The sequence below is a fragment of the Oncorhynchus mykiss genome, chromosome 10 (genome assembly GCF_057628025.1).
Source record: "Oncorhynchus mykiss isolate SJ-2025 chromosome 10, ASM5762802v1, whole genome shotgun sequence".
NCBI lineage: Eukaryota > Metazoa > Chordata > Actinopteri > Salmoniformes > Salmonidae > Oncorhynchus > Oncorhynchus mykiss.
The window spans coordinates 71,964,590-71,980,712 of record NC_143031.1 but is presented as its reverse complement, the minus strand read 5'-3'; the positions used below and the strand labels follow the sequence as shown (position 1 = coordinate 71,980,712).

The 16,123-nt window shown below is 42.6% G+C and overlaps 1 protein-coding gene across 1 annotated transcript in view; it reads right to left on the bottom strand.

The window, feature by feature from the left end:
- Positions 1-148: 148 nt before the first annotated feature.
- The window catches only part of LOC110497318 (TBC domain-containing protein kinase-like protein), a 61,261-nt gene continuing 45,286 nt past the window's right edge, over positions 149-16,123 (bottom strand). Inside the window, exons 25-26 of the mRNA XM_090187800.1 lie at positions 9,774-9,933; positions 149-548 (exon numbers count right to left, since the gene is read on the bottom strand). Of these exons, the coding sequence (XP_090043926.1) occupies positions 438-548; positions 9,774-9,933 (271 nt within the window). The 3' untranslated portion in view covers positions 149-437. The remainder of the gene's footprint in view (positions 549-9,773; positions 9,934-16,123) is intronic.

Here is a 16,123-nt window from a genome sequence, read left to right as displayed (position 1 = left end):
ACACCCTGTATGTCAACTATCAACGCAACCCTTGAGTTCTCTTTTATGATGAGACAGAAGACCTCAAGATTTTATCAATGTGACCTCTTCCCTTATCTTCAAATGATACACCCTTTATCTCTTATGCAAACAGAAGTCAGACACTCTGTACAGTGAGGAGCTGATCTCAGTCATTTTAATGCTGTGACATCTCTGAGCACATACATACAGTACAACGTAAGAATAAAAAAAAGAGAGGGACTGTTACATCAAATTATGAAATCTAAATGTAAAACAATATACAGAAACGCAAGCAAATATTTTCAAAATGTTGTTACGATAAGTTTATTAAAATAAAATAAAAAGAATGCCCGTTGGTAGACGATGAATGAGCGGTTCACTTTTGTTTGTGTGGGTAGGACCGAGTTTGTTTGGCAGCTGACGGGTGTGGTCTCTGATCAGATCTGGGGGGAGGGGACAGTGAGGAGGCCTGTGGGCTTCATCTTGTTGATGCCTCCGTCCAGGGTGGTCACCCGAGGGTAGTTTACCTTCACCAGGTGGGTCGCAAACTGGAGGGGAGACAAGACGAAGGCAAACCATTAACAACATGGAGGAACATTTACCAAACTGGAGGGGAGACAAGACGAAGGCAAACCATTAACAACACGGAGGAACATTTACCAATCTGGAGGGGGGACAACAAGACCAAGGCAAACCATTAACAACATGGAGGAACATTTACCAATCTGGAGGGGGGACAACAAGACCAAGGCAAACCATTAACAACATGGAGGAACATTTACCAATCTGGAGGGGGGACAACAAGACCAAGGCAAACCATTAACAACATGGAGGAACATTTACCAATCTGGAGGGGGGACAACAAGACCAAGGCAAACCATTAACAACATGGAGGAACATTTACCAATCTGGAGGGGGGACAACAAGACCAAGGCAAACCATTAACAACATGGAGGAACATTTACCAATCTGGAGGGGAGGGGGGGGTCAACAAGACCAAGGCAAACCACTAACAACATGGAGGAACATTTACCAATCTGGAGGGGAGGGGGGGTCAACAAGACCAAGGCAAAAAACTAACAACATGGAACATTTATCAAACTGGAGGGGAGGGGGGGTCAACAAGACCAAGGCAAACCACTAACAACATGGAACATTTACCACAACATTCGACAAAGTAGCAGGAAGGTGCAGGAAGAAGACTGCTCCTACTGACGAAGGAGGTCTCTGCGTACTTAGAGAACATGCAGTTGTCTAGTTTCTGCAATTTTCATCTGATACAGGCCCTGGTATCAGATACAGGTCAGATACAGGTCTGATACAGGTTCTTATCTAGGTATCATCTGATACAGGTTCTTATCTAGGTATCATCTGATACAGGTTCTTATCTAGGTACCATCTGATACAGGCCCTGATGTAGGTAAGGGAGAAACGTGTTTCTTCAACATAATAAAGAGCAACACTGTGTTGAAAATATGCTGTAATAGCGCTTTTTGTAATTCTGACTTCCCCAGAACTGGAGCCTGGTGCAACTGGTGTTGCTCACCACATCTATGGCATCACATCTGGGGAATTAAGTTGTTCCCAGACTCTGGTTACTGTAGGTTAGGTGGTCTGCAACACATCCAGTCTCGTCCAGTTGGCTACAGTAGGTACAGTATCTAGTGTAGCTCGACGACAACCTCTCAATTCTTTCAAATAACACAGATGATTCTATTATGGTGCTCGCATTAGCAAGTTGAATTTGTTTGCTAGCGTTTATCAGTGGCTGAGAGAAGAACAAACACGGCTCAGACTAACAAGCAAGGTGAAGTAGTAACCAAACATCACGCCTTGGAGTATAACATTACAGCCAAAACACTGGAATTGGTTCAGGGAAGTGCACTGCTTGGTAAATAACGAAAGATACATTAATGTCAGGCCAATGTATGCAGGCTTGTGTCTCTGTATATATAAACTGTTATATTTACAGTCATGTTTTCATGCATGTTCCGATTGTAAATAGACGGTAAATAAATAAAAATTTCTATCAGACATAAACGATATAGTAGACGACTAAAGACCTAGCTATGTGTCATACATCTCCAGTCTCACTGAGCCATGTATAGAATGCATCCCAAATGGAACCCATTCCCTACATACCACAGCACACTTCTTTTGACCAGAGCCCTATGGGAATATGGTGCCATTTTGAATTCACCCAGAGACTGGGAGAGAAAGCACACTAGGCAGTAAACAAACATTCATCACTAATGCATTAGAGTACAAACAGCATTTCACACACACACACACACACACACACACACACACGTTTGCCTGCCAGGTCAAAACACATTTCTCACAGCTACATATTCTATCTTCTCGACCAGAATGAATCGCAGGTGCTTTAATTCCCTCACCACTAAACCTTGTGGAGACAAAACATTCAGTCCCATTCAAAATCCTATTTCCATAAACCCTAACTCTTACCCTAACCCAAAAACCTAACCCTCAAACTAACCCTAAACATAATTCTAACCCTAACACTAATTCTAACCTTAACTCCAAACCCCATAGAAATAGCATTTGACGTTATGGGAACTAACAAAATGTCCCCAGTTAGTCAACATTTTTGTTTGTTTACTATTCTTGTGGGGACGTCACACACACAGTATGAACCCACAAAAGCACGCACACACTGAATGAATTTCTTAAATATCCTCAAACTAGACTGTCGCAGACTTCAGCTGAAATCTCCAAATGAGAAAAGATCTTCCATCCAGCCTCAGGGCAGATTATTGGGGATGGAAAGGACAAGCAAACAGTCCATTCATTAAGAAAAACTACAGCAGCCAGAGAGAGATTGAGAGAGGGAGGAAAAGTGAATGTGAGAGAGACACAGATGGTCGGCAGAGAGAAAGAGATGAGAGAATTAGGCCAATTTCCACTAATAATCATTTAGAAAAAAGAGCAATTAAGTTTTGGAAACATCTAAAATATTGTGACCCCTCTCATATCATTACTAAGTCCTGCAATGCCAAGAGCTGAGCAAAGAAAATATTCCCCTCATCCAGCTGGTCCTGCGGCTGAGTTCACTAACCTGTTCTACTAACACACTGAAGCCTCAGGACCAGAACATCCAATTAATCAATCAGATAAAACCAAAGTACAACACAGTCAAAACTACATTGCTTATTGGGAAACACAATAAGCAAAATTCAGTGCTATCTGGCCCTAAATCGACAGTACACCGTGGCTAACTACTTGACCATGGTTACTGATCAAAACCTTAGAAAAACCTTGACAAAGTACATGCTCAGTGAGCACAGCCTTGCTATTGAGAAGGGTAGACACAGGAAAACCTGGCTCCCTGCAGAGGAAAGGCTGTGCAACCACTGCAGAACCTGAGAGAGAGCTGCACTTCCTGACAAAATGTAAAAAATATAAAACAATTAGAGAGAGGTTAAAAATATCTCTTTGATGAGAATAGGCTACCCGTCCTGTTGGGGGAGGACGCAGAGAGCAGTGGGTTGTCAGCACACTACATTGCAGCCTGCCATAAGATGAGGGACAGTGTCTGACAGACCAATCAACCTGCAAATGTCCACTACTGTATGCTTATTGTTATTGTTCAACATATGGTTATTTTGACCCATGATTTCTGTTGTTACTGTTGTCCCGTTAACAACATAGATGATTATTATTATGTTAATATTGTAAAACTCCAAAATAAGCTTTGGCAATATGTACACTGTTACGTCACTGTTACGCCAATGAAGCAAATTGAATTGAGAGACAGAGAGACAGAGAGAGACAGAGAGAACGAAAGATGTGTAGAGGGAGGATACAGTGCCTTGCGAAAGTATTCGGCCCCCTTGAACTTTGCGACCTTTTGCCACATTTCAGGCTTCAAACATAAAGATATAAAACTGTATTTTTTTGTGAAGAATCAACAACAAGTGGGACACAATCATGAAGTGGAACGACATTTATTGGATATTTCAAACTTTTTTAACAAATTAAAAACTGAAAAATTGGGCGTGCAAAATTATTCAGCCCCCTTAAGTTAATACTTTGTAGCGCCACCTTTTGCTGCGATTACAGCTGTAGGTCGCTTGGGGTATGTCTCTATCAGTTTTGCACATCGAGAGACTGACATTTTTTCCCATTCCTCCTTGCAAAACAGCTCGAGCTCAGTGAGGTTGGATGGAGAGCAGTTGTGAACAGCAGTTTTCAGTTCTTTCCACAGATTCTCGATTGGATTCAGGTCTGGACTTTGACTTGGCCATTCTAACACCTGGATATGTTTATTTTTGAACCATTCCATTGTAGATTTTGCTTTATGTTTTGGATCATTGTCTTGTTGGAAGACAAATCTCCGTCCCAGTCTCAGGTCTTTTGCAGACTCCAACAGGTTTTCTTCCAGAATGGTCCTGTTTTTTGGCTCCATCCATCTTCCCATCAATTTTAACCATCTTCCCTGTCCCTGCTGAAGAAAAGCAGGCCCAAACCATGATGCTGCCACCACCATGTTTAACAGTGGGTATGGTGTGTTCAGGGTGATGAGCTGTGTTGCTTTTACGCCAAACATAATGTTTTGCATTGTTGCCAAAAAGTTCAATTTTGGTTTCATCTGACCAGAGCACCTTCTTCCACATGTTTGGTGTGTCTCCCAGGTGGCTTGTGGCAAACTTTAAACGACACTTTTTATGGATATCTTTAAGAAATGGCTTTCTTCTTGCCACTCTTCCATAAAGGCCAGATTTGTGCAATATACGACTGATTGTTGTCCTATGGACAGAGTCTCCCACCTCAGCTGTAGATCTCTGCAGTTCATCCAGAGTGATCATGGGCCTCTTGGCTGCATCTCTGATCAGTCTTCTCCTTGTATGAGCTGAAAGTTTAGAGGGACGGCCAGGTCTTGGTAGATTTGCAGTGGTCTGATACTCCTTCCATTTCAATATTATCGCTTGCACAGTGCTCCTTGAGATGTTTAAGGCTTGGGAAATCTTGTTGTATCCAAATCCGGCTTTAAACTTCTTCACAACAGTATCTCGGACCTGCCTGGTGTGTTCCTTGTTCTTCATGATGCTCTCTGCGCTTTTGACGGACCTCTGAGACTATCACAGTGCAGGTGCATTTATACGGAGACTTGATTACACACAGGTGGATTGTATTTATCATCATTAGTCATTTAGGTCAACATTGGATCATTCAGAGATCCTTTCTGAACTTCTGGAGAGAGTTTGCTGCACTGAAATTAAAGGGGCTAAATAATTTTGCACGCCCAATTTTTCAGTTTTTGATTTGTTAAAAAAGTTTGAAATATCCAATAAATGTCGTTCCACTTCATGATTGTGTCCCACTTGTTGTTGATTCTTCACAAAAAAATACAGTTTTATATCTTTATGTTTGAAGCCTGAAATGTGGCAAAAGGTCGCAAAGTTCAAGGGGGCCGAATACTTTCGCAAGGCACTGTAAGTAGAAGAGATTGATGAAGGAAAAGGAAAGGAAAACGGAGTGAGAGAGGGGGAGAGAAAGAGGGAACGATAGCGAGAGAGTTCGAATTAGAGAGCAAGAGGGAGGGAAACTCACAACAACGAGACTGCAGCAGCACACACATTCTAAGGAAGCGTTTAAGCGAGGATCCAAACAGAAGGACAGTCCAAAGCTCCCTCTCTTTCATCCTGTCGTGATGCCAGAGAAACCAGTAACCGTGCCGTAATCACTCTGCTCAAAGCCGACGGTAAGTCTGTGACTAAGACACACACACAACATCCATGCATGGTTAAATCCCAAATGAATACACCGCCGAGGCAAAGGACAAAAAAAAAGAGAGAGATACAAAGAGGAAGGGAATGTTATGTAGGAGGAGAGTTTGCCTTTCACACTATCCAGGTGGATGTAGGCTCTGGTGGGGGAAGATAAGACGACAGGAAATGGAGCAAGGAGGTAGGAGTGCAGTGGAAGTGGTGTCTGGGCGACATGGCCAATCAGTAGGGCCTTCATCTAGAGCAACAAGGCCATATTCCTGTGTATCCATCTATAGCACAGGGCTTTATCCTCCCTGCTCTGCAAATTGACAGGTTGTTTTTCTATTGGCTGCAAAGGCTGGAAGATGCCTGTGCAGACTGTGCTCTGTCTTTGCAGAAACACCAGTGTAGATGGGTAGGTTGACTTTATCACGGCACTTCGTCTCACCTCTGACCTTGAGCCACACGTCACATACACCCCAGACTGACTGTGGTATTTCTTCTAAATGGATTACTCTACCCCCTGTCCGTCTGCCTGCCTGTCTGTCACTATCTCTGTCAGTCTGTCTCACTGGTCTGGTCTCTCTTATACAGAAGGTCAGATACACAGCAATTTCCTAAGAGTCAACACAGAGGGTTTGGTAAGTATCTGGTTCACAGGCTAAGTTCATTCAGGTTGCCCATTCATTTCAATATGAATACTTGTCTTCCTTACTTCAGAGTAAGTATGGTCTCTCACCTTTTCAAACTGGTCATTAACAGCTACAAAAAGGGGATGAGGGCCGCTAGACTAGAGGTCGACTGATTTATCGGAATGGCCGATTAATTAGGGCCGATTTCAAGATTTCAAAACAATCGGTAATCTGCATTTTTGGACACAGATCATGGCCGATTACATTGCACTCCACGAGGAGACTGCATGGCAGGCTGACTACCTGTTATGCGAGTGCAGCAAGGAGCCAAGGTAAGGTGCTAGCTAGCATTAAACGTATCTTATAAAAAACAATCCATCTTAACATAATCACTAGTTAACTACACATGGTTGATGATAATACTAGTTTATCTAGCTTGTCCTGTGTTGCATATAATCGATGCGGTGCCTATTCATTTATCATTGAATCACAGCCTACTTCGCCAAACGGGTAATTTAACAAGCTCATTCGCAAAAAAAGCACTGTCGTTGCACCAATGTGTACCTAATCATAAACATCAACGCCTTTCTTAAAATCAATACACAAGTATATATTTTTAAACCTGCATATTTAGTTTAAAATAAATTCATGTTAGCAGGCAATATTAAACTAGTGAAATTGTGTCACTTCTCTTGCGTTCATTGCACGCAGTCAGGTTATATGCAACAGTTTTGGCCACTTGGCTCGTTGCAAACTAATTTGCCAGAATTTTACGCAATTATGACATTACATTGAAGGTTATGCAATGTAACAGCAATATTTAGACTTATGGACGCCACCCATTAGATAAAATACAGAACGGTTCCATATTTCACTGAAAGAATAAACATTTTGTTTTCGAAATGATAGTTTCCGGATTTGACCATATTAATGAGCTAAGGCTCATATTTCTGTGTGTTATTATATCATAATTAAGTCTATGATTTGATAGAGCAGTCTGACTGAGCGGTGGTAGGCAGTAGCAGGCTCGTAAGCATTCATTCAAACAGCACTTTACTGCGTTTGCCAGCAGCTCTTCGCAATGCTTCAAGCATTGTGCTGTTTATGACTTCAAGCCTATCAACTCCCGAGATTAGGCTGGCAATACTAAAGTACCAATAGTCAAAAGTATATGAAATACAAAATGGTATAGAGAGAAATAGTCCAATAATAACTACAACCTAAAACTTCTTACCTGGGAATATTGAAGACTCATGTTAAAAGGAACCAGCAGCTTTCATACAGTGGGGCAAAAAAGTATTTAGTCAGCCACCAATTGTGCAAGTTCTCCCACTTAAAGATGAGAGAGGCCTGTAATTTTCATCATAGGTACACTTCAACTATGACAGACAAAATGAGAAAATAAAATCCAGAAAATCATATTGTAGGATTTTTTATGAATTTATTTGCAAATTATGGTGGAAAATAAATATTTGGTCACCTACAAACAAGCAAGATTTCTGGCTCTCACAGACCTGTAACAACTTCTTTAAGAGGCTCCTCTGTCCTCCACTCGTTACCTGTATTATTGGCACCTGTTTGAACTTGTTATCAGTATAAAAGACACTTGTCCACAACCTCAAACAGTGTTCATGTTCTCATGTTCTGAGCAAGGAACTTAAACGTTAGCTTTTTTACATGGCACATATTGCACTTTTACTTTCTTCTCCAACACTTTGTTTTTGCATTATTTAAACAAAATTGAACACGTTTCATTATTTATTTGTGACTAAATTGATTTTATTGATGTATTACATTAAGTTAAAATAAAAGTGTTTATTGTTAATACAGTATTGTTGTAATTGTCATTATTACAAATATATATATAAATAAAAATCGGCCGATTAAGCAGTAGCAGCTTTTTTGGTCCTCCAATAATCGTTATCGGTGTTGAAAAATCATAAATCGGTCGACCTCTATGCTAGACCCCACAAATAATTAACTCATTCTCTCTTTTTGGAAGTACATACCGGCCGTAACGGAAGTAAATGAAGAAGAAACTCCATATTTGGTGATCAACGAACATATTTTGACATAACGCTTGCAGAGCTGGTTAATGGGAGTTTGAATCTGAGCTTCCTGGGCGTAAGAGAGGTCTCTAATGCACAGATACTGGTTCATGTGACGCTGTGCGCTGACCTAAGGAGTTATGACATCCCAGATATCCCCTCTTAAAGCACTCTGTGTGGGTCTGAGAGGATCAGAACTATACCCCCTGAACTGGGGCTTCCCAGGCAAGAAGGCCAACCTTCGAAGGAGGCCAACTGTCATCTTGGGGCCAAATGCCAAGAAGAGATGCAAGGTGATGCAACAGAATGCCACATGAATCATATCTAAACCTGCAGTACATGTAGCCTAATAGATTGTTCATAGTAAGGTGTTCAGGTGTACTATTCTGATTTGATGGATTATACCGAGGTGAATTAAACTAAATATGGATTATACCGAGGTGAATTAAACTAAATATGGATTATAACGAGGTGAATTCAACTAAATATGGATTATACCGAGGGGAATTCAACTAAATATGGATTATACCGAGGGGAATTCAACTAAATATGGATTATACCGAGGTGAATTCAACTAAATATGGATTATACCGAGGTGAATTAAACTAAATATGGATTATACCGAGGTGAATTCAACTAAATATGGATTATACCGAGGGGAATTCAACTAAATATGGATTATACCGAGGGGAATTCAACTAAATATGGATTATACCGAGGTGAATTAAACTAAATATGGATTATACGCAGGGGAATTGAACTAAGAATGCTTTTTTTATAGCAGTGTGACTATCATTTATTATTCCATACAGCGAAAAACAGAACCAAATCATGCTTTTATGCTTAATTTGGAAAAATGGTGATTCACTTCAATTACAGTTCACAAATATGCTGATAAGACAGCAAATAGCTTTGCCCCAGAAACAGCTGAATGCAGCATAGACGAGGTGAACTGATTTCAGTGAGAAGAACACAAACTGGACTGTCTGATTGAACAATCCATGACTTCCATATGACTTAGAGTGGAGGTCTGTGGAGGAACGGAATATGAGCCTAATTGAAACAAAACAGTCTGGCTTGTTGAACTTTTAGGTGGAATACATTAAATTGCTCATTGTGCAAGTTAACCGTCCTAGCTGCAGACACAGTGTGTGTGTTGTGTGCACGCATGTGTGTGCGTAGGGTGCACATGCATACATGTGTGTGTGCAGATGCATGCACTTGTGAATCAGGGCTCCCTTGTAAAAGAGACACTGGTCTCAATGGGACTTCCCCGCATGAATAAAAGGTTCAATGTGTGTGCATTTGCATTCATGCATGCATGTCTGTGTATCCCTAAACGCGTGTGTGTTTTCTCTCACCATGGCGGCGCTCTTCATGGCGTGGCTGATGACCACGATGACACGTCCCCTGAAGCTCTGGAGGGTGCCGGTGGCGGGACAATGCACCAGCTCCCCATCCGGAGAGAACGCCGTGCTGTAGGGGATGCTGATGCTTCCCGAGATGTGGCCTCGGCCGAAGCTGGACACCCTGGGTTAAGGGTCAACGCTGTAAAATGTACACCAGTCTAAGTAAAGTCTTTATGGCATTAAAGTGTCTTATTAGATGGCTGATGAAGTCAGGATCATTATGAGATGGTAATACATTGAGATTATCTCAGATGTCCTCAATAACTTAGGGTGACCAATAAGTCATTAGAAGAGGGCCATACATGCATATGTCAAACACTGCATTATAACCATAGCCGCGGGAAGTGGTTTAGGGGTGGGGGTGCTGAGATTTTCTTCTTCCATGGGGGGGGGGTTTGGTTTGCCCGTGTTGCAGATGGCTATATTGGTCCGCTAATACAGGACTATTAAAGGCCCAGTGCATTACTTCTGTGATTTTTGTTATATAATAATAATTCATAAATGTGATTTTTCAGGGGGTGCTGTGGCACTCTCGGCACCCCTACTTCCCGCGGCTATGATTAGAACCACATCATAATTCATTCATTAAGTCTATTAGCATTCAGTAGTGATACCGTGAGCTCCATGACAGTGTTTAAATCCCTGCATACCACTATGGGTATGAACATCTGATGTGGATTCTTACACTACAGTATAGTGCTGTTCAGCTAAACTGTTACCTCATTTCACAAGTTAACTTTTAACTTCTTAAAGGTTCTGCAAGTGTTTTACATGTATCACGTGCACTGTAGTTTTTTTAATAAATAATGTTGATTCACACTGTAAAAAATATAAAAATGTAATGATTTGACATACAATTGTAAGGCAACCAGCAGCAATAAGATTGTGAGTTTAAAAAAAATTATGTTGTTGAGCAAACTCAACAAAAACTTTGTGTGTGGAAAATTTTGTAGAAAAAAAAAACTCTTAATCGTATTGCAGCTGGTTGCCTTACAGTTGTATGTCAAATTATTACATTTTAATATTTTTTACAGTGTGGGGACAGGGAGACAGAAACTGTTTCCAATCCCTCATCCTGATAAAAGTCTGTTTAACACTGCTGCAGTAATAGAACATGACTGAGTGGAGGTAAATGTCCAACAGACTGCAGTTTCACGGTTATGGGCCTAAAACAGAGCAACTGGATATGATTTGTGACTCTGACACGGTGATGAATCTCAGGCTCCGAATGCAGTCGATTCAAATTACAGAGCAATACATCTCCAGGCCATGTGTTCACACAGTCTGTCTATTATAAAATACAGGGATCTATAGTGGACTAGGCCTCTCGAGGGCTAGCTAATACACCAAGGCCATGGTAGCTTGCTTGCTCCAATCAGATTCATTGCAGGTACCACTTAAAATGTCTGTGCGCAATTGGGTGTAAAATATGCTTGATGTCCACAATATGGAAAATTATTGAAAGTGATGCTAAAGAAATCTTTAAATCAATCATTTATCCACCTATGTTTAGTCATGCATAATGAATACTACAAGACGATACAAGATCACTGATTAAAAAATACCTTCTGGGTAAGTGCAATCATGGACACAGTACACTATACAGTGCATCCCCCCATACAGTGCATCCCCCCATGACCACCCCCCACCCAGAGTGTAATAATTTAATGTGTGCATGTCATTTTCTGTCTGAGGTGAACTTGAGACAGGGGGTCTGTCTTGGTCTGTCAGCCTAACAGAGTCTACCAGAAGTTTCTACAGCAGCTGCTCTGGCTGCCAAAAACAGTCTCCAGAAATAGGAGGGAGGAGAAAGGAGGAGGAGAGGAAATATCATGAGCCAGGCAAATTAAAGTAATAACTCAATCTCGGGTGAGGGGATGGGTGAATGGGAGGAGGACAGGGAGGGTGGGAACTGGAAGAGTGCTTAAATTTACATAATGAGTGGAAAGAAAGAAAACAAAAGACAATACGTTTGTTAAGCTCTGCTGAGTGCCAGGCAGCTCGCACTGAGGGAACAATGTTAGCTGAGTGCCAGGCAGCTTGCGCTGAGAGAACAGTGTTAGCTATCTGCCGAGGGAACAGTGTTAGCTATCTGCCGAGGGAACAGTGTTAGCTATCTGCCGAGGGAACAGTGTTAGCTATCTGCCGAGGGAACAGTGTTAGCTATCTGCCAAGTACCAGGTAGCGCGCGCTGAGGGAACAGTGTTAGCTATCTGCCGAGGGAACAGTGTTAGCTATCTGCCAAGTACCAGGTAGCGCGCGCTGAGGGAACAGTGTTAGCTATCTGCCGAGGGAACAGTGTTAGCTATCTGCCGAGGGAACAGTGTTAGCTATCTGCCGAGGGAACAGTGTTAGCTATCTGCCGAGGGAACAGTGTTAGCTATCTGCCGAGGGAACAGTGTTAGCTATCTGCCGAGGGAACAGTGTTAGCTATCTGCAGAGGGAACAGTGTTAGCTATCTGCCGAGGGAACAGTGTTAGCTATCTGCCGAGGGAACAGTGTTAGCTATCTGCCGAGGGAACAGTGTTAGCTATCTGCCGAGGGAACAGTGTTAGCTATCTGCCGAGGGAACAGTGTTAGCTATCTGCCGAGGGAACAGTGTTAGCTATCTGCTGAGTACCAGGCAGCTCGCGCTGAGGGAACAGTGTTAGCTATCTGCTAAGCGCCAGACAGCTCGCGCTGAGGGAACAGTGTTAGCCATCTGCTGAGCGCCAGGCAGCTCGCGCTGAGGGAACAGTGTTAGCTATCTGCTGAGTGCCAGGCAGCTCGCGCTGAGGGAACAGTGTTAGCTATCTGCTGAGTGCCAGGCAGCTTGTGTTGAGGGAACAGTGAAAGCTAGGCACAAGCGAGCCAGAGAGAATAACAAAAATACATATTTGTATAATTTAATAATTATTATCTGGCTTGCTCCGTTTCCGAGTGTAGTTATCGACATTATTGCTAGATAATTTTAAGACGAACGGTGCTCAACTGCTTTCCTGAAGCACTTTAGGCCACGTACTAAATTATTCCTGGGAAGAGAGAGGCCATTATACACGCTGACATATTTCACTTTAGTAAATTTAACTTTAATTACTGAATCTTTGCTCTAGAACCCTTAAATGTAAGGTAGCCCACACAACTGTTGTTTAAAACAGCTGTGCATTAACTACTTAAAAAGGTAGCTACAGTCTGAAATCTGGTACTCTGTTCAATTATCATTTACATTCTTGAATATATGCAGGCATGGAAACCAACCACTAGTAAAACACAGGATTGGTGTGATCAATTGAATAACTGTGACCAACTGGAGACCCAACACTGTATTTTATCTCACAATCATCACAATGCAGGGTAGCCAGCTCTAAGTGTCCCAAAGCCCTTTTTGTTATTCAGGGTCAGGAGCCTGGGAACCGCTGCCTATCAGGACTCTATAGAATGGAGAGGACTTTGTCTGAGGGAGGACGGTTGCCAGGTATTCCCTCTAATCCCCCTCTGATTAATGGAGCCCTATCTCCCCCTAAAACAATTATCATTCCACTGACCTCTGACGATGACTCTTGAGAGAGTGGCTCACTTTTAAGATGAAAGAGTATTGGTTACTTAGCGCTGGAAAGTCTACTCCTGATAAACTGAACAACTGTCAGGGAAATAGAACTAGAAGAAAACAAACAGTCCATCTGTGCAGACAAATTGTGTTTTTGTTTTGTGATATTGTACTTTTATGAATAGCTAAGATGGATTACTAGGTTATTGATTCTGGCAACCCATTTTTAATCTAAGGGACTTATCAGGTGTATCCACGGGGGAGTGTAGGCTGTGTCATATGCACACACACACACACACACACACACACACACACACACACACACACACACACACAAATAATTCAGCCACACCTGCCGAGGGAAGAAATCACATCCCACTTAAGGAGTCTGCCTTTTCTTTCCTCCAAGAAAGGTAAAGAAACGTAAATAAAAAAATGTGTCTGGGTAACTCTATATAATTATAACCAGAGGTTAAGTTGGACTTCTAATCAGATCTAACCCCCTGCATATTCACATCTAACCCCCTGCACATTCACTCTCCTTGTTTTCTTAGCACACTCTTATCCAGGGTAACTTTGTTCATTGGCTGTCAAATGTGCCAGATGTGTTCACAACCAGGGCTGGATGTTTTTCTAGAAGAATTACTCCAAGGACTTCAACAATGTTACCTTGTACAAGGTCAATTCACAACCCGAAGACGAAAGCAGCTTCTCCAATCAGCAGAACATATTAGTCCATCTCACACTTCTGATATATGAATTTCACAGGTATTCTCCACCCTGTAACAAAAATTTTGAAATGTTTTTCAGTTAACCCATAAACCTCCCATCCAGTGGCGGTTTTGTAAATTTTGCCCACACAAGTTGTTTTTGCTAGTAGGTGGCAAACAGGCTAGCAGGTGGCTAACAGGCTAGCAGGTGGCTAACAGGCTAGCAGGTGGCTAACAGGCTAGCAGGTGGCTAACAGGCTAACAGGTGGCTAACAGGCTAGCAGGTGGCTAACAGGCTAGCAGGTGGCTAACAGGCTAGCAGGTGGCTAACATGAGGTGGCTAACAGGCTATGCGGTAGCTAATAAGCAGGCAGAATGGATTCTCCTCAGGTCCAGACCGTGGGGCCCCACAGGGGTGTGTTCTTCACCCACGACTGTGTGGCCAAACCATCATTAAGTTTGCTGATGACAGGACAGTGATAGGCCTGATCACCAACAACGATGAGATGGCTTATAGTGAGGAGGTCAGAGAACTGGCAGTGTGGTGCCAGGACAACAACCTCTCCCTCAATGTGGTTAAGACAAAGGAGCTGATCTTGGACTACAGTAAAAGGCGGGCCGAACAGGCCCCCATTAACATTGACGGGGCTGTATTGGAGTGGGTCGAGAGTTTCAAGTTCCTTGGTGTCCACATCATCAACAAGCTATCATGGGCCAAACATACCAAGACAGTCGTGAAGAGGGCATAACAAAACCTTTTCCCCCTCACGAGACTGAAAAGATTTGGCATGGGCCCCCATATTCTCAAAAGGTTTTACAGCTGCACCATCGAGAGCATCCTGACCGGTTGCATCACCGCCTGGTATGGCAACTGCTCGGCATCTGACCGTAAGGCGTAACAGAGGGTAGTGCGAACGGCCCAGTACATCATTGGGGCCAAGCTTCCTGCCTTCCAGGACCTATATAATATGCGGTGTAAGAGGAAAGCCCATAAAATTGTCAGAGACTCCAGTCACCCAAGTTATAAACGTTTTTTCTCTGCCACCACACGGCAAGTGGTACCGGAGCGTCAAGTCTAGGACCAAAAGGCTCCTCAACAGTTTCTACCCCCAATCCATTAGTCTGCTGAACAATTCATAAAAATCACCACCGGACAATTTACATTACACCCCCCCCCCCCCCCGTACACTGCTGCTACTCGCTGTTCATTTGTTACCTATGCATAGTCACTTCACCCCCACCTACATGTACAGATTACCTCAACTAGCCTACACACTGTGCAGGGGTACCGGTGCCCCCTGTATATTGCCTCGTTATTGTTATCCTTATTGTGTTACTTTCAATTTTAGCCTACTTGGTAAATATTTTCTTCTTCTTGAACTGCTCTGTTGGTTAAGGGCTTGTAAGTAAGCATTTCAACAGTAAAGTCTGCACTTGCTGTATTCAGCGCATGTGGCAAATAAAGTTTGATTTGACGCAGTAGCTAACACTCCAGACCTCCATACTCTCCTCAGCCAGATAGAGGAGAGCACAGAAGGCAAGCCAGTTCTTGAACACAGGACCAGTTATATACACAGCCAATGTATACTCTGCACAAAGCCATGGCTGAACTGAACCAACATAAAATATTTCTAAGACTGTGTACTAGCAGTGTGTGAATGGAGTAGATCAGTCTTGATGGAGCTAAAAGCTACATGCAAGCCACACACACACACACACACACACACACACACACAGTACTGGTGGTGGTACTACACAACACCAATACAGCCTGAAGGTGAAAAGCATATTTCAGTAGCGATCCCTTCTCTGGAGACATAGCCGAGGCCAATAACACGTGCATTTATTCAAATGAGGTACAGTACGACTCGTCTTTTATGACAACATGCTATAAATTCCCCTTCAAAGTAAAACAGAACACTTGGGCTCTCGTCTCTCTATGTGGTGCTGTGCTAACACAAAACAGCCCGGGGGTAGAAGAAGAGGCATATTTTAATCATCTGCCCTGAAGACCTCCGTCTCTGATGTGCTTGCTCTTTGGGGTCGAGGTCGGTTTTATTGTAAAA